General features: G+C 48.7%; 1 protein-coding gene across 1 annotated transcript in view; it reads right to left on the bottom strand.

The window, feature by feature from the left end:
* Positions 1-16,640: 16,640 nt before the first annotated feature.
* The window catches only part of LOC119401402 (cyclin-T2), a 38,338-nt gene continuing 35,010 nt past the window's right edge, over positions 16,641-19,968 (bottom strand). Inside the window, exon 10 of the mRNA XM_037668179.1 lies at positions 16,641-19,809. Within this exon, the coding sequence (XP_037524107.1) occupies positions 17,599-19,809 (2,211 nt within the window). The 3' untranslated portion in view covers positions 16,641-17,598. The remainder of the gene's footprint in view (positions 19,810-19,968) is intronic.

The following is a 19,968-nucleotide window of genomic DNA, read 5'->3' on the forward strand; positions in this document are numbered from 1 at the left end:
TAAGACAGCTAAAAAGTTCCAACAGTAAGGACGAAAAGTCAGGCGCACTTATTTCGCTTACCGAAAGAAGTACGTTATCCGAATAGCTGCTTCCTAGCTGCAACGAAGCTGGCGAGCAGATCCGGCCATTGGTTGTAACGAACCGTCGGCGAAAACACACAGTACAGTAGAGCTTGTTTCACGAAACACTGATGGAAAATATGCTGCAAATGGCATGAGCACAGTTACTTGATGCCAGATAACAGCCAGTCAACTGTACAGAAAAGCTGGAAACGCTACGCAAAGCGCTGACCGCCCAGCTGATACCACCGCAAAACGACGCCAACCGCAATCGCCGGAGCACGATCGTGAAGGACACTTTTCAACATGAGTGCTGCCGAAGCTGATTGCATGGTGCGCTGCGTGCGTGCCTGCGTTTTGCTCCTGTTGTCAGTCGCTGCTTTGCGAGCGTGCTGCTAGAGGCATCGTTATCTGTTGATAGTAATATATCTACAGGTAGAAATCGCGTTGCGGTGTGAAACCAATTATTTTGGGAGTTTCGTTGTCTGCGTCATTTGTTTGAGTAAAACCGACGGTCACCGCTCTTTTGACATGCCGTTTTGGCATATTGGCCCTTCTCGACAAAACATTCGAAGAATCACTGATGTAGTCGTTGTGCACTCGCACTTTTGGACAAAATGTCTAAAAAGTGTCTCGAAGTAGACGTTATGAACTTGTTTGGAAAAATAGACTCTGGCTATGCCGTAGCTGTTGAAAATGCTAATGAACAGCATGCAAGCACATTTTAGGCGCAAACGTTATATTTTTTAAAAATGTCTATTTTAGGTCTTCTCGTAGACCAAGGCGTCTATAGCCGCTTGTAACCGTTTTGAGACGTTTTTTAGAGGTTTTGTATTTCGTGGGGTGGTTCTTCAGGAAGTGGAAGATAGCATTATTTTCCGCAGCCCTTGCGAGCGCACTCCTCAGCACCATTTCGTAATGCGAAATACAAAATCGCGACTTCTAAATAAGGTGCGCTGCGCCCCCCTCCCCTTACACACATTGTGTAAATAAAGAAATTACTTATATTCAATCCTGATCCGATTATGCAATAACTCATGAAGCGGAAATCGATCTACCCGTCAGCCTTTTGGATGAAGTGATACCGATTTGAAAGGAGCGCAAAAAAAATCACAGCATATCCACGGGGTGAATGATGATGAGTGGGGCGAAGCTACAGAGGGAATCATCTGTAAACCGTGAAACTCTTCCGTGAAATGCGCCCAGTACATAATATAAAGAGTGTGAAACATCGTGTATATATTAAACATCAAACTTTTATTGTACTGTTGGTTTACGTGGTCCCTTCATTATCACTTGTGATCGGTGAAATGCAAGGAAGAAGTCCGCTCCCGAGCGAAAGAGCGCCAAGAGCGACCGCATAATTCTTTTCTCTAATTGATTATTTTCGATATTACGGTTCTTTTCTCATTCTATTGGCACATAACCCAAATATTCTTATTTTTTTTTCATTACTCGCTTGTAGTCCAATTAATTCAATTACTTTTGCCTAAATTTTAAATTTCCATGTAATGTTTACCGCCGGTTTCATGGCCAATCCCCCTTTGTGGGTAAGAGCCACTAGAAGAGGATCAAGCAAGCAAGCAAGCGACCGCATTCCCCGCTCGCCCTGTGCGAATTAAAGGCAAGGCTAGAGGGAAGACAGGACGCGCGTTCCACGACGCGAGGTCGGTAGCATGTCCAACGAAAGCCAACGGAACGCGATCGTGCAAGTGCTCCGGCTTCGCATCGCCTCATGGTTCCATTTAGCGTCCCAAAACCAAATATATTGCTCAAGGTGTGCCTTGCGTTTTTCGTAGAAATAATTTCTTTATCATGTACATTAAGACGGAAAGTTGAAAGCTCACTAGAGTGTATCGCCCGCAAAGTATGTCTTTTAGTGTGATTTAACTCTCGTACGGCAGGGTCCTCGTGCCGTTGCCGGTCCACCTCGCCCGTTGACGATCGGGAGAGGTGGTTACATACAACTACTACTACTACACTTTAAGAAAACATCTGGCGTTCTTTCGTTCTGCTTTTACAAAACATCTGGCGTCTTTCGTTGGTTTATTTCATCAATCAACGGCGTTTTGAACAAAATTTTATTGTTTAATCACGCACAGGAGAAATCTCACCAGGCACTACCTTGGAGGTAAACAATGGCTGCTAATGGGAATGAGAGACAGAAGAAGTCGGCTTTTAGCTAACACTTACACTTCTACTTCTACTAACGTTTCCTACTGGAACATGCCAATGGCTGCTAATGGGGAATGAGAGACAGAAGAATTCGGCTTTTAGTTAACGCGCACGCTGCGAATTTTTTATTGTTCAACAACGCACAGGAGAAATCTCCCACCGGCACCACCTTGGAGGTCAAAGCGTAAGACTTGTTACGCACTACTACGATGACTACGAGAGACGAACGGGTGCCGCCTTAAGGAGCTTCGCCCCTAAAATATGATTCATGTTGGTATCGGCCCACCTATGGCCAACATAGCGTACAGACACTAGTGGTAAAGCTGGATCAAAAGAGCGCCGACCACAAGAACACCGCCATTACCCTACCGGTGTCAGCGTTGCCTTGGCAATTATTTACAGATCAGCTAAAAGTAGAGGTATTTATACGTGCGGACGGTGTTTAATGTTAATTTAAAAAATGTTTGGAAATATTCAAGGCTATTAGGCAGTTTACTGCGCCCCAGACTTGCGGCGCGGGAAGATGCGTTTGCAGGCACTTGCTAGACGGCGATATTATTCACTTGAGTACGTACTATCTAAGATAGATCCCAACGCACACAAACCACAGTGCAGGTTCTGCGACAATAAAACAGCCACCCTGTACCACATGGTATGGGAATGTCCGCACAATCCACCCATGCAACCCAGGACACAACTAAACATAAAAGGGTGGGAGGCAGCTCTGTCCAGCTCGGATCCGAAGCCCCAAAAGGCCCTCCTGAAACGTGCGAGGACAGCGGCCCGCGCCAATGGGATCCCGGACTAAGGATCCAACTCACAAATCTTCTCAAGAACATCAAATAAACGTTTTATTCTCTCTCTCTCTCAAGATCGCGGCCGATCGCGGGTCTTAGTGCGTCGTCATCTGCGCTTTCTGTTGACACGTACTTACAACTCTGCTTCACGTGAGCTCATTTTCATATTAATGACGGCGAAAATTGAATGCTACCGTCAAATCCAGCCCCTGTCTCAGGGGCTGGTAACGCTCGCACGATAGTATAATGGCGGCAATGGCGGCGCGTTGGTGCCCTTGTGGTCGGAGATTCTTATTCATGGGCTCTACGGGGAGCTTTTCCTCTAGAGTTTGTACTAACTCTAAGATGGCCCAAGTAGTTACAGTAACTGGTGGTGATAATAGCTGCCAAAGTGTGCATTTAAAGTACATTGATGTGTGCCCTATTGTAGTGAAGAACTAGTAGTTACTTATTGGCTCAATGACTCAAAAGTTACTCTATGACTCATGCAGCCCGAGCAACGTCTACGAACGAAGCTGAACTACAGCACGGAAAACTTCGCGGAACTGCCACGCATTACTAAATACAACACGTGCAGTTCGGCGATCGTACGTTTTACTTGCGCCCATCGCAAGGCAGGCAGGCAGGCAAAGAACTTTATTATTATCCGGAGGCGGCGCTCGACCCCCTTAGTGGGTGACAAGGGGTTGTTTAACACACGTCAGACACAAATGTCATCGTTTACTCAACAATAAGAAGACAAAATGACAAGAAAGAATGCATACAAACATCGATGGTGACGGACTATGCTTCGAGGTTTGCGCTGGCTGGCCGCACGAATCGCCCTTTCAAAACACTCCGTCGCACGTCCGTGCTTTCTGTCACATCTCAAACATGATTGATTCCGTATAATTTGTCCTTTCTCTTCGTCTGAAGCCCTAAAAGAATCCTGCACTGCCAACTTTCTGAAAGCCTAGCCGTTTTGTCAAACTTGTCGCCATCGTGCGAACGCACTTGCATGCAACGCGGGCGTAGCAGACGGAGAGACGACGGTTCGTGGCACGCCAGTTGAAAATGAAGTGGCCGCAAGTGGCCACTCGATCGTGGCGCTGGCGGCGTATTGGTGCAGTAGTCTATGATGCAGTGGACTGTTGCGCCACATGCAGGTGCCGCACGTTTCCCATTACGGTTCTCTTCAACAATCAATAAATCTTTCTTGTGTCTCAAGAATAAATAAGACTTCGTGAGCATATACCCTGGCGCTGCGCACAGAAATTTGCAGGAGTGCGTCAGGACACCTGGACAGCATGGAACAGCACGTGGTTATGGTGCCAATTAGTGCACACTAAACAAACAAGAACCCCTGGACTTTAATTTTTTTTTGTTTTTTTTTTGGGGGGGGGGCGTCTTTTCGTTTAGTCAGAGAACATCTGTACATGGTTTAGTAACCGAATCGTCACCACGACTTGGCGGTTCTAGCTCCCCCATCTCACCACCTTGCTACGCCTTGTATCCCTGCTGGAAGTCACAGCTAGCAGGGGCGTAGCCAGGAATCTTTTTCGGGGGGGGGGGGGGGGGGGGGGGGGGGTTCAACCATACTATATGTATGTTCGTGCGTGCGTTTGTATGTGCGCGTCTATATATACGCAAGCAAAACTGAAAAATTACGGGGGGGGGGGGGGGTTGAAACCCCCTCCCCCCTGGCTACGCCCCTGACAGCTAGGGAATCATTTCGACCACATCGAAGTGAGAGTACGAATTGATATACATTTCGGTAATGATATGTATATGTCTGTTTTTTTAGGAACTGTATGTTGAAACAGTGACAGTGCAGTAGGCATTGTGTAAGCATACTATTGCTGGATTCCACCTGTCACGTTGCATTCATCTTCATTTTTTTTCCACTGATCCTCACGGAAAGGTACCCTGACGAAAGGCACATTGTTACTCGAGGATACTACCATGTGATAATTCCACAAGAGAAATAATCGATTAGAAAGTACCTGTTTTACGCAAGAAGTTTCCCCATATTTATGAAGTATAAGACTGCGTCCCTCAACCTTTTTCATTCACCTTTTTTGTAACTCCCGGTACACATAACATTCAGGCCCAACGATCGTCCCCCTCATCAAGGCGAGCATACCGCGGCGTATCTTCACAGCGTTCGGTCTTCCCCCGCGCTGGAGAATACGGCCACTTAGATTTAATTAAGAACCGTTTGGCATGTCCTCCTCTTTTCGGCACCCCGTGTTCTCAGACCCCTCCTGCCGTATTGATCCACGGCGATCGCTCGAGAAATTTTCGAGGCCAGCTATTTAGCGCCACCTGTAATAAAACATCGTTAATAGGAAAAAGGCATTGTAGTTTCTGTTTCTGCCAATAGATGGTGTGACAATCGGTAACGGGATTAACGAAAATTTCTCGGCTAACGGAGTACTGACACGATTTTGAGGCACCCCAAAAGAGACATATTTCATTTCGATGGTGTGCACTATCAACGCTCTCCACACACCGGAGCCAGACAACTTGCAAAAAAAAATATTTTACTTTGATTTTAAAAATTAAGAAAAATTCAGCGCAATATGACACAAGGATGAGAAGGGAGGACACAACACGTGCGCTAACTTTCAACAAAATGGTTTATTTCAACCGAAGCACGAATATATACAGTGGTGATGCTCAAACGCTACAGCCAGATGTCATGCGCAGAGAAGTACTTTTTTGTCATTCTGATTTTAACAATAGACGTGCAGAGAAGTTATATTTTCTTATCATAACCTTTTATACAAGATATGCGCACAAACCACAAAACTAATGCATGTTCAAAAAATACAATTCTTTTTCTGACAGGGACATGGACGGCGTGCTTACACAATCGCCAGGGGCGTAGCCAGGAGGGTTCAAACCCCCCCCTTGAAAATTTTCAGTTTAACTTGCGTATATATATATACACGCACACATACAAACGCACGCACGAACATACATAAAGTATGGTTGAACACCTGACAATTCTTATTCAGCTTTGCTATTTTGGCGGCTTCTACTATTAGTCTCGTTAGTTCATCCCAGTTAGCAGGGACGTAGCCAAGGGGGGGGGGGGGGGGGTTCAAACCTCCTCCCCGAAATGTTTCAGTTTTGCTTGCGTATATATACACGCACACATACAAACGCACGCACGAACATACATAAAGTATGGTTGACCCCCCCCCCCCCTCCCCTACCGAAAAAAATTTCTGGCTACGCCCCGACAGTTAGTCAATAACACCTTGGTGTTCTCAAAAACCGGGCGCACCCACAAGCTCTGCAATGCATCGCGAGCCAGCCATCGTTACCCTTCTTTACAAGGTTGCAGTGCTCTCGTAACCTGTCATTCAGACAGCGCCCCGTCTGTCCGACGCACTGCTTTCCGCAAGAGAGGGGAATCTGATACACCACCGCCTCTCTACAGTCCACGAACTGAGTTCTATGTCTTATCTTGCAAGCGGAGGCGTTTTGCGGTGCTGGACTACTCAGTCTGCAAATAGAATTAAGCTTGAACGGGGCGGAAAAAACTACCTGCACATTAGCACGTGACGCCACCCGTTTTATGTTATGCGAGATTTTGTGCATGTACGGCACAACAGCTATCTTGTTTCGCGCGGCATCAGCGTTGGAACGACGACCTTGATTAGCGTGTCGGTATTTCTTAATCAAGCTCGCTTCTGTCTGGCGCGGGCTTGCCCGCGGCAGATACTCTCAGGCCTTGACGAGAGGTTGACGCGCTGCTCTAGCAGGCGGCTTCTCGTTCGTGTGCTCGACCGCTGCCCTTTGTGTGGTAGTCTTAGCGCCGCTGGCAAGCGTACTTGCTCGGTCTTGCGGAGTTCCCTATACGGCCTGCAAGCCCGTGAGTGTCGTACTGTGCTGCATCTTGGGTTAATAAACCCGTTGTTGCTGTTACCCTGCCTCGTGCGTGGTTTCTGCGCCGTGTCGGAGAAAACGACGAACCCGGCCGCACCGTCGTCGCACGCCGTGTCGGAGAAAACGACGAACCCGGCCGCAGCGTCGTCGCACGCAGCGGCAGTGGAGAACGTCGCGTCCCTGCACGGTCGCGCTCGTAGGTAAGCCTAGTGCAAACCTATCTCCACAATCTATACCCAGGAATGACGAGAACTGACTTTGGTAATATAAATTCGAGGAAAGCCATCATCGACAGCGTTGACCCGACGAATGCAAAGAATAAAAATTAGGATCCGAGCCGGAATCGAACCCAAGCATTCTGCGTGGCAGTCAGGTATTCTACCGCAGAGCCACGCCAGGTCTAGAAACTGCTTGGGAAATACACTTTAAGCAGGCGTAATGTCGGTGCAACGTCAATTGCGGTTGTGAGGCTGGCTATGTACTTTTATAACAAAGCAATAAACACCACATATATGTAATCCTACGACACAGGCGTCATGACAGGTTAACGTCTGTGGTTCCAGTGCTGGCTCCGCTTTTATAGCAGTCTAATAAACATTACAATTGTATTCCTATGATTCAGCGAGCTATATACAAGTGTTGCTCGACCCCGGAGGAATACGCTAACGAAAGTTACGTATGACATTCACATCATCGCACCGCAGAGTGCACTTCGTTTCGATGGTACTGACGCATGTGCCCCAACGTGAGTGCTGACGTTACGCCAGACCGTAAATTACCCTTTAAACGACGTGTTGTCGAAGTGCCTGGTAAGCCCACGATGTGCGCACAACTACTACACCTACAGGCTACAAAAACACGTCGATCCACCTCGTGACGCTTGACGGAAAGCCAAAAACTGCAGCATAGAACTACTCGCTGACTGCTTCGCATGAAACCGATTCCCACGAGGCTTGGGATCTGCCGAATTTTTCTTTCTGAAAACCAGTCGCTACGCGATTCAAGACAACGTGTTCTGTATGTACAAATCCATTTGAGGGGCATTTTCAAGTGAATGTTTCACTCGTCACTGGTCCATGGTCCGAATTTTAAAGGCCTGAAATGAAAAAAACGCGGGCATAAACAGCCCCCTGTGAAATAGCCAGACAGGACGGCCAACAGTTCGTTGTCAGTGGACGGGGACCTAAGCCAAGATCTTGACAAAATCTCGGGCGGCGCCAGGGGAGCTCTGCCCCCCCATGAAACCATCCGGGGGGGGGGGGGGGGGGGCTGAGCCCCCCAGCCCCCCCGTACTCTCCGCCTATGTTCTCTTCCGCTGTTCGCTCGTCGTGCCCGTTGGCAGATGTTATGGCCCGCTCACGCTAGCGGCAAGCCTGCCGCAACGGCGCGGTGCCGCACGCGCGAGAGCTGTCCAACGTGCACGGCAAGCCATAGCGGCAAGCATCGCCGGCGAGGCATTCGTGCCTCCGAAAAACATGGCCGCACAGCCAAAAGCGGTTGTCGTCCCATGGCCTCCGGTCGTCCACTTCGAATCTATCAAGTGGCCGCCGTGCGCTCTGTAACGTGTAAGCTCCGAACTGATGCTTCCATTTGCTTTAGATTTATGTCATTAAGCTTCGACGGCAATGTATTCGTCCTGATTCGGCGCCGTTTTTGAGAGCCATAGTCAAATAATCGATGCTGTAGGTTTAGTGAGTCGAGATGGGCGCTTTAATTCTGAGTACATATGTTACGCGTTTGTTAGTTGTTTCTAATCCTCCATAGCTGGCGCCACTTGACCTGGGGTGCAATCGCGGAACGATGCTATTCCCGATTCCGATGCCATATTCTATATATGCTATTCTTATCATCCACCACTCGCGGCTGGCTGATCGCGTTGATAACGCGGACGGACCGTCGTTCTGACCAATGGCCAAGCGCGAAAAGCACGAAAAGCATTGGAATAAAAAATAGAATCGTTCCGCGATAGCACCCCTGGTGCGAGCATGGGTGCGAGCTTGTGGACCCGCTCTCGCGCGCCGCCTACGTCACAATTTTGCGTGGTTACGTGGCCAGCTGCGTTAACCCGGCCACCGGAAGTAGTGCTGCCTAGCTCGGTGCTCTTTGAAAGCGAAACTGCGACTGGGCGCTCTAAAAACGTCTCTAAATAAATAACCGTCACGCACTCGCGCAAACGCGGTTTGCAGCCGTTATAAGTGGATCATAAGCTATCTATTGCAACAAAAAAAAAAGAAGGTGCAAAATCTTTGTGTCAGTGCTCCTTCATTAATACATGTCAGCTGTTGGTCATGAGGTAAGCAGTAGTACAGGTCCTTTATGTCAATGGAGAAGGCATACAGACCTTCGTTACTAAGAGGGCTGATAGCTTTGAGCACATCATTGGAATTCTTCGCTAAGAAAGAGTCGTCGATTTGCAACAGCTTGAGCTTATCCTGTATGAACAGAGCCACTGATTTTTGCCACGTATCATTTTCAGACACAATTGCGCGGAAAGGAACCTCCGGTTTGTGCGTCTTGGCACTAAAAAATACTTCGAGAAAATCTTTTGAGAAAATCTTTTTTGCTTTTAGCAATTCTAGACTAAGGCTAGAAAGTTTGAGTTTTTCGCAGAAGTCCTTAGCGGAGCTCTTAACCTTATTCAGTGAAACATCGACACGATTCTCGAAGACAGTCGAGACTGCCTCAGCTGGAGGCTTTCGAATTGTACAGCTCACCAGTGAACACAGCAAATCCGCCTTCCTTGTCGGCCGGAAGCACGCCCAGGGGATATGTTTTCAGGCAGGCGAGTACAGACACAATTACGAGGAAAGGAACCTCCGGTTCCTTTCCGTGTAATTGTGTCTGAAAATGATATGTGGCAAAAGTCACTGGCTCTGTTCATACAGGATAAGCTCAAGCTGTTACAAATCGACGACCCTTTCTTAGTGAAGAATTCCAATGACGTGCTGAAAGGCTATCAGCCCTCTTAGTAACGAAGGTCTTTATGCCTTCTCCATTGACATAAAGGACCTGTACTACTCCTTACCTCATGACCAACAGCTGACATGTATTAGTGACAGTATCAAAAGCTTTGGGTGGATTGACCGTTCAAGGATGCATCAGGTGTGTCGTCAAGGGGCTTCTTAGAACTTTTATCATTTTATCTGAAGTCAACGTTCATCCTCTGAGACGATAAGCCTTTTATTCAAAAACAAGGAGTTTGTATTGGGTCTTGTACCGCTCCGCTTCTCAGTGACTTATTTTTAGCCCAGCTTGACAAAAAGCTACTTAGCTTGTCCTGTGACGTAGGTACGTGGCGAATCTTTAGGTACGTCGACGATTACCTGATCATTTTTAAACGCGACCGAGTTCCCTCTGAACCTTCAATTGCTAACGTACTGAACTTGTTCCGACAGTACCTAGACCCCCTGTCATTAATCCTTGATATCAAGTTCACGTTCCTTGATAACCGGACCTGCTGGCAGTATGATCCAAGGGGCAACAAGCAGCTTTTGCCGTTCAGCTCATCTCACACCAAACTCGTTAAAAGAAGCATCGTTAGACACTGCCTGATAACGCTGTCAGCAAATCATGTGAACAGTGTAAAGGACAGTCTTTGGAAGCAGTCCTCTCGCCTCTCGGAAGCTGGCTACCCCGTGCACGTCCAGCTAGGTGTCAGTTGCCGAGGGCTTGATTAAGAAATACCTGCACGCTATATATAATCAAGGTCGTCGTTCCAACGCTGACGCCACGCGAAACAGATAGCGGTTGTGCCGTACATGCACAAAATCTCGCATAACATAAAACGGGTGGCGTTACATGCTAATGTGCAGGTAGTTTTTTCCGCCCCGTGCAAGCTTAATTCTACTTGCATACTGAGTAGTCCAGCACCACAAAACGACTCTGCTTGCAAGATAAGACGTAGGACTTAGTTCGTGGACTGTAAAGAGGCGGTGGTGTATAAGATTCCCCTCTCTTGCGGAAAGCAGTACGTCGGACAGACGGGGCGCTGTCTGAATGACACGTTACGATAGCACTACAACCTTGTAAAGAAGGGTAACGATGGCTGGCTCGCGATACATTGCAGAGCTTGTGGGTGCGCCCCGGTTTTTGAGAACACCAAGGTGTTATTGGCTAACCGTGATGAACTAACGAGACTAATAGTAGAAGCCGCCAAAACCGCAAAGCTGGGTAGCGATTGTGTAAGCACGCTGTCCCTGTCCCTGTCAGAAAAAGAATTGTATTTTTTGAACATGCATTAGTTTTGTGGTTGGTGCGCATATCTTGTATAAAAGGTTATGATAAGAAAATATCACTTCTCTGCACGTCTCCTAGGAGACGTGCATAGCTGTTAAGATCAGAATGACAAAAAAGTGCTTCTCTGCGCATGACATCTGGCTGTAGCGTTTGACCATCACCACTGTATATATTTGTGCTTCGGTTGAAATAAACCATTTTGTTGAAAGTTAGCGCACGTGTTGTGTCCTCCCTTCTCGTCCTTGTGTCACTTTGCGCTGAATTTTTCCTAATGTCTTACCAACAAGGCCAAATTTCGATTTTAAAGTTTTGCCAGCCCCACCGTAATGGACATAATTACGACGAGTCAACACAGTTCACTAGGTTTGCGAAACCTTCATTTTGCATGCAGCCTAAATCGCAGAAATCGCTGTCAGAGCCTCTGGACGACAATTCCCTCGTCGTTGTTTACATGAACCACGTGCGACTGACAGCAAACTGATAGCTGTTGCTAGTATGTTGCGAGTTGCAGTCTTCCCGCGACGTCAGACTTGTGTTGACACGCCACTGCGAAGCCACCCCCTCGATACCGAAATTGCTGCTTTAAAGTCGTGGTATTAAAAATACATTCAGTGCATTCAAAAGTACTACGACACTCTTTTCAGGGTTCTCGACACCCGCGTTTTTATTTAGAGCAACAACCCGAAATTATTTAAAATTCGTGTCCACCCCTCCGTTCCCCCTCTCACACGCAGCTTGTAACCCGAGACGACGCGCGTCACGCGAGTACGCGAGCGCCCTGCGGTGGTTCCGCGCACTCTAGTGGCGATAGGTGGCAACGCTCGTCCCATTGGTCCTCGATTACAGCCGAGCCGCGCTTTGGCTTTAGCCCCCTACTCACATTATCGTGCGCTTCGGAGCTTTAAGGCGAAAGCCTAGTCCGTAACGTGGAACGGTGCCAGCTGTGGCCTCTCCCCCTCACTCTCTCTCAGCAATCACGTGACGGCGCATAGCAACAGTTGCGCGTTGCTCCTTCCAACGCGCGTTGCGCAACTGTTGCACAACGCGGCGGCGGCGGCGTCCGTCTGTGCCCCTCACACTAGACAGATTTAGTTGGGCGTCCGCAGCAGCTCTGTGGACGCAGCCTGCCAGCCATTTCCTATGGCAGGCTGCGTCCGCAAAGCTGTTGCGGACGCCCAACTAAATCTGTCCACTCTCTCAGCAATCACGTGATGGCACAGCGGCGCGCGCGGCAACGCTACGACGCTACTTCATCAGACGTCTCGTCTGAAGAAGGGCGCTTCTCCGAACCACGGCAAGCGGTTCGGAGAAGCGCCCCAAGAATGTGGATTCCCCCGATACCACGGAATAGTCAGTGCAATGGCCACAGGCTTTCGCCGAACATACTTTGGAATTTACAAACTGTCCAATTTTTTCCCCTTCTTTTCATTCCTGCTTCCGTAACCAACGCTAACGCTTTTAATGCTCTTCCCACGATATTTTCTCTCTCTTGCTTTTTTTTTTTTTTTCACAGACTCGCGGGGTGCGCCGCCTATTATTCGCGTGTTTGCGTTGGGCGTTAACACAACGCCACGCGTCCCGACTCTCCCATGCCTTTTTTGCCTGCTCATTTATTCAGTGAAAAGAGAGCACTTCTTAAGGATACGCTCTACTCTACTGCTCTCTTGCATTCTGCCTCCCATTCTGGATCTTCAAAAATGAGAAGAATCGTTTCCGTCATCAAATAGAAGATATACAGAACCTTGAAACAGGCACTATAACATTGTCAAATACATAAGCAGGTCTCCCTCAGTGCATTTCTATGGCACCGAGTAAAAAACACCACGAAAATGCGTATAAAGAAACACCAAAGAAAGTTGAGCTACATAAGTAAAGTATTACTGCAACACCAAAAACAACCCAATTACCGTACGAAGGCTTGGAAAACCAGAAAAAGACGCGAAACCTACACTGGTGGCGACACCAGCACAACAGTGGTATTGCAGATGGCGGCAGCATCTCTGTGGGCCTAGCTAAATGTTTATTGCTCACAGAAGACTACACTGAGTTTCTTTAGGAGCCAAACCCACAACTTAGCTGTCGAGAACCTACTGCACCAAGGCACCCAAATTTGGAAAAATGCTTCAAACTCTCTCCTCAACGGTGCAGCACGGGATTGAAAAAAATCACCAGGCCTGTGCTGAAAGCGCAGCACAGTCACAGCGAAAGCTGGAAGAGCAGCGTTTCTAGAGCCCGTTGTAAACTCTCTTGAAGCTAGTAATACAAGTACACTAGCAAGGTACCCACTAAGCCATAAATCACAATTTTTGTGAAGTCGGGAAGCACCCACCACGACATTATTCGTCATTCTGCGGAGAAGCGAGGTACCAGCTACACATCTGTAAGGCATTATGTGCACTTTGTTGACGCGACAAGTGATGAAGATGAAGAATTATGGCTCAGCCCTTTGTAATAGGTTGGACGCTTTAAACGGCCCACCAGTTACGTAGTTCTCATTGGGCGACGCCCGGTCGCTATTTCACTCTCCCACCAGGATATATAACATATGTTGACATGAGAAAGAGAGAGAGAGAGGGGCGGTACTTTATTGAGAGCCTGAGGAAATGAATCATGGGCTTATGGGCTTCGTTGGCAACCAATACAAGTGCACTTGCGAGGAACCCAATACGCTTTAAATCATCGTAATTTTTGTGAATAGGGAAGCAGCCACTATGCCATTTTTCGTCATTCTACGGAGAGCCGTGGTACCCGCTAAACACATGTAAGTCATTATGTGCCCTTTGTTGATGCTGAGCCTGATGACGATGAAGAATTATGGCAGAGCCCTTTGTAATAGGTTGGAAGCATTCAACAACCAACTCGTTGCGAAATTCGCATTGTGTGACGCCTGGTTAGAGAATTCGCGTCGAGTGAAGCCTGCTTGTTATTTTACTCTTCTATCACGCTATGTTACATATAGTAATGTGGTTCCTTCCCGACATGAAGCCTATATAGTGTCTTTCTACAAAGCAGTTTCAGGTACCGGCATGGCTGAGGTAGAATACTGGGCTCACACGCAAAGGGCCCAGGTTTGAATCCCGTTCCATCCTGGAAATTGTTTTGTTTATTTCAGTTTTTTTTTTCTTACTTCGCGCGATAGTGGTTACGGACACCGGTGGCGGAGGACAACTACGGCGCCAAAAACGACCGCTGAAATGATCTCATAACAGCTTACGCTGTAAAATGAGTCTTAAGGGCCCATAACATTACGATTCAACTTTTTGGCATATTTCCACAGTGGTTAATACCGTGGCCCACCTCAGTCGGTGACGAAAGCATCTGAGCCAATGAGGAACGAATGGTTTACAAAAATCTTGCATAATATAACTATGGCCCTTCACTCTTACAGCAAACGATCTTTCTGCAAAGTTAAATGTATGTAATTTTAGATGAGAATCAACTGATTTCGTGTGTAAAACAATTCCCTGACAACCAATAAGGTTACAAACACAACTGACCAACAACAGAATTTCAGGCCCTCCAGCCAATTATATTCACTAATTTTCATGACTTCACGGTAAAACGCTTCCACTATTGGTGCTTCTCAGTGACGAAGTGTTTGAGTGCAGAAGCATAGCGTTAAGGTGCAGTGCAATTTTATATGCGGTAATTTTAGCTCTCAGATTGTTACTGAGCACAATCTCCAAGTGAAGCAATGAACAAGGCTAGTTGGTGAATGTTCAAGAGTGCTTTGTGCCGAGTACTGCACTCGGGGAACAGCGAAGGAACATGACAAGCAAGTATAACACTGCTTGTTCTTTCGTTGTTGCCTTAGTGTAATACTAGGCACAATACAATCAATCTATTCGTGAATTCATAACACACAATAATCAGAACTACAAGTGTTAACTGCAGAAAGATCTCTGCCAAGGACTTTTAATCCCCTCAACAGCGTCGACCCGACAACAACCATTCGTCATCCCCGACTGGATCTTCAATATTCCCCAAGCATACACTAATAATGCAATGCAAGGCATGGAACCAGGCTAGTTGATACATGATGTTATTTTTACTGCCCACACAAACTAAACAAGGCACTATGGTGGGCTGAGCCTTATTGGCACTGAACTGCAAGGTTTACACACACAGCTATGGGAGGAAAAACTGCCAGTAAATGGCAGCAGCCAATTTGCCGACAGCGTCCTTCAAGCAAGGCCTAGTGGAAAAATTTTTTTCATAGACTCCTAGTAACGTCACACTCCACAAATTGCTTGGAGATACCTTTAAGCTTGTACAGAAAAAGATCACAATACCATCACAAACTAAAGAGAAGTGCAATTGAAAACACCTCTACAACAAAATTACCTGCTTGACAAACGAGGTGCAAACCAAATAAGCATCGCTACAGCAGACAGACATGCCTGCACAGCAAACAAATGTAGGCATCCCCAACAGCAGATTACAACCTTACAACTTGCGCATGTTCTGATACTGCCCCCTGCTGCAGTCAAGTGTGCTGTTGGCTACACTGGGAGTGCCAATCAATAAGACTGCAGCTATGGTTGTCCGCACCCCCATAGCTCCAACTAATAGCACATAAGAGAGCCCCAACAGCCACGCAGTCATGTGCATTACAAGCAGTGCTCGTAATAGATTAACCTAGACAAACATTTGCTGCATTCACATAATTCATTGTTAAACTACGACTGCAGAGGAGTAGCATCTACTCATTAGAAATCGAATTTGTCAACAAAGGTTCTCTTCTGCTTAGTGCACTTAGACTGCTCTATTATATGCAGCATGGGTCTTGGCAATAGTGTGAAGCATTTTGGAGCAAGCTTGACAACTGATGAACATACTTTATGCTCAATAAGTAAGAAACTGATTGATCTGCAATGTACACTGAATCACCACATTCTTTAAATGTGCCAACCATAGACAACACGCACGGCATTCACAATACCGCTCCTGCACTTTTTTTTTTTGCTCTCGTTAGTTTTGCTATGCTGTCAATATTAAAAACTACATGCTATGTCAGGGAAGCTACCAGGTCACCCATCACAGGAAAACTTAAGGTGTGAAGTGAAGGCTAGCTTTCTAGATTTTATATATATATGTGTCTTTTTTCCCCCTCCTGTATTGTGTGTTTCCTGATGAAGGCTGGTCCCCAGTTGAAACGTCGGGAAAACAAGAAGTTTTCGTTTTGCGCGTCCTCTACTCAGTAGTATATACATATTGTCATGACTATAAAGGTGCTAACCAGCTCAATATTGTTCTAAGTTTTAAACTCAGCCCAAATAGCTCCAAATCAGGCTGGATACAAAAACCACAATGATGCTAACATGCCTCATAGCACTCGCCTTGTTTTTTGTTACAAATGCCCAGTACACAACCACTGAACCCCTCAAAACAAGATGCCAGCCTTCTGCTGCAATCTCTTCACAAAATACTTTGGCCTGGGAATGTCTGTTGCAGACAGGACTTCAGGGAGATTATTTAGGACCACAAGACACAGCGTGTGTCAATCAAGTGAATTTTTATTTACATTGCAGGAGCAAAACAGAGGGTCCTGCCAGCCACAGTAACTCCTGAACACAACTGGCTGAAGAAGCAACCTGCTTCGAAAGGGGAAAAAAAAAAAAACTAAGCCACACATGACACGTCAGGAGTGGGCCACATACACATAGAAAAAAAAAATTAAGTCTATTGCAAACATGCAGTTGAATGCAACATAACAGTAAACACAACACTGCATGTTTCAACTTTATATTACAGGCAACTTTATATACTATTTACAACTCACACTGAGCAAACTTCAATTCTTTTTTTCACTTTTTTTTCTTTTGTTTCTTGAGTTCACGAGAAACAGCATTTACAGGTCCTAACCTGAGAGTCACAATTCATTCTACACCCCCTCCTTCCCAGTTATGTACCTGCCGCATAGCGTGGCATGCAACACTGCACCACACCACTCCCACCCAATTGCTAACCACAACTCTCCTAGAGTTCTACTATATACAAGGCCACACGTTTTGCGGCAACAAAGAAAAAACACCAGCATTCAATACGGGTGGCGTACACGATCTCACACATGGGCGGTATCACGAAGGGAGAAGAACTGACGCCACAACGCAAGCCAGCAGGGTGCTCAAAAACCACCAAAAATCCCACACACACAGACTTCGCGAGCCCCTCTCACCACTTACAAGCCTCCAAACGTTGTCGGGAACACCGGTACTGCTATGCGCACAGAGGACAGTACACACATTCGCACTGCACAAAACCGAGCAGCTATGCTTCACTCGATTCCGCAAAGCAGAGAACCAAACCCGACAACGTAGTGTTCCACAATAAGTTAGGAAAAGATAACCGGAGGCACGGCCACTTCGGGGAAAAAAGTCATCCTCGTACCGTGCGGGGGGCCCTCCGGTGGTGTGGCATTCACACATTTAAAAATTCTAGCCTAAGTGCCCGCTCACTCCGAAGGGGGGGGTGGGGGCGGGGGCGGGAGTTCTTTCGGCAGCGGCGGGTCAACGGGGGGAGGCGGGGGTGGGATGCCAAAGTACTGGGGCACCTGGTACGCACCTGGCGCCATGTGCATAGGGGGCGGGGGCGGCGGGTAGCCATACGGTGGCTGAAAGTACAGCGGCGGGTGATGAGGCGGAGGCGGTGCCGAAAACTGTGGCGCAGGAACGTAGCCCTGGTGAAACTGCGGCGGCACGTGATTGGCACTTCCACCGGAAGGTGGCACGGGCGGTGCCGGGTAGCTCGGTCCTGGTGGCGGTGGAGGGGGTGGCGGCACAGGCACGGACACTTTCCTCGACTTGGGCGAGCGAGCACGGTGCTCCCCGTCGTCAGACCGCCGGTCCCTTTTTCGGCCGCTGTTCAGCCGCTCCTTGCTGATCTTGAGCTTGAGACCCGTGCTCGGAGGTGGAGGCGGCGGAGTGTGCGGCCCCTTGCCAGACTCTGGCACGTCGGCTGGAGGAGGCGGGGGCGGCGTTGGCGTGGGCGGAACAATCTTGAGCTTGGGAATCTTGATCTTCAGAGCTTCCCGCGGCGGGCTTCCGGTCAACCCGCTGCCGGACTGCTGGAGCTTCTCCTTGCTGATGGTTATCTTCAAGCCGCCGCCAGCACTCGGCTGTGACGACCTGCTGCCGTTTTCTTCCCTCGACGCCTCCCGGCGTTCCTTCTCTCGCCTCTCGGACTTCTCCTTCCGAGAACTCTCGGACTTCGAGCTGCCTGACGACTTGCGGTCGTGCTTGCTGATGCCGTTGCGCTCCACTTTTCTGTCTGAATCTGCCGCAGGTGCGCCATCCACAGACTGATTCACAGCCGGCTGTGCATCGACAGCGTTGCTTGCTGCATGGTGGGCTCCTACGTCAGGCACCCGGTCACCGTGAGACTTTCCTTCCGAAGTCTTCTCCCCTCCACTGTGCTTACCGGGGGATGAGTGCTTGTTTCTGGAACGCTCCGATGAGCTGTGTTTGTGCTTGTGCCTTTCTTTGCGTTCTTTTCGTTCTGACCTTTCCTTTTCCTTATCCTTGACTGGAGGTGCAGCAACTGCTTCCGGCTTCACTTCAGCCTTGACTTCTGGCTTGTCGGCAACGGGTGCTGGCAATGGAGCAGCAGTCGGTGCCGGTGCTGCAGGTGGCGGCGGTGGAGGCAGCAGCTGTGCAGCCTGAGGTGGAAGTGGAGGCGTGGAAGGCCGGGACTTCTGAGGAGGGAGCGGCGGGGTTGCCGGGACTGGCTTCTGCGGTGGCGGGGGCGAAGGGGGGCGCACCTTCGGCGGTGGCAGTGGAGGAGTGCGAGGCTCCACTTTCGCTGGCGGCACTGCTGGAGGTGGAACAGCAGCCACTTTCGGCGGAGCGATACTCTCCTCGGCCGGCAACGTTGGCACCGAAGGAGGCGGTGGAACCGTATGCGACAATGTCATGAGCACGTCCTGCGAATTGCTCCTGTCATCGGCGTCAAACTGCAGCGGCGATATGGCAGGCATGATGTCTGGCCCATCGAGGCCAAAGGAGAAGCTGTCGATGGACGAGTCACCGCCGTCACCACCAAACTGAGCTCCGAAGTTGAAGTTGAAGCCGCTCGCGTCGTCTGAGGTATGCTCCTGTTTAACCTGTGTGGCTGATGGCTTAGTGCTTTCGGTAGCAGTAGCTGTCGGTGGATGGTGCAGCGGCGCCGTGGTCGCACTGACGTCGGGGGTCGGTTCAAGGTGAGGCTGGTGATGCCTGCTCTGAGAATGCGACGAAGGAGCCTGATGAGGAGGGTGAGACGTGGCTCCGTGATGCGACCCTGACCGATCGGATGGTGGTGGCTGAGGCTTTGGCTGTCCCTTCTGGCGGCAGCGCTTGTCCCGGTACGCATCCAGTGAAAGCGGCTGAGAGCCGTGACTGCTGGAGCCTTCTGGGGCCTTTCGCTTGCCAGGGGAAAGCACGTGCTCGGCGCCCTGGTTACTGGTCTGCAGCTGCACCAGTCCCGGTGACGGCTGCGCCGGTCCGTGATGCGGTGGTACCTTGGCATTCCGGTGCAGTGTTGGGTCCGATGGTGGCTTCCGACTGCTGCCATGGCTACTGGATGCAGGCTGCCTTTCGCTGCTCGCATGGGCCTCACTTGAAGTGGACGGCTCATGACTAGCAGCGGCTGCGGCCCTCTCTTCCCTCTTCTGCTGTGCGTGGGCCTCCTGTGAAGTGCACCAAGTGAAAAAGTAGCTTTGATACCATTTAGTAGCAGTAATCAGTGTATACACCCCTAGTATATGCTGATTTCACTAATGTCACGCTAGCATTACATAGCACATTTTATGGTGCCTGCATAACACCAATATTGCCAGTAAAGACTT

Source organism: Rhipicephalus sanguineus, chromosome 8 (genome assembly GCF_013339695.2).
Source record: "Rhipicephalus sanguineus isolate Rsan-2018 chromosome 8, BIME_Rsan_1.4, whole genome shotgun sequence".
NCBI lineage: Eukaryota > Metazoa > Arthropoda > Arachnida > Ixodida > Ixodidae > Rhipicephalus > Rhipicephalus sanguineus.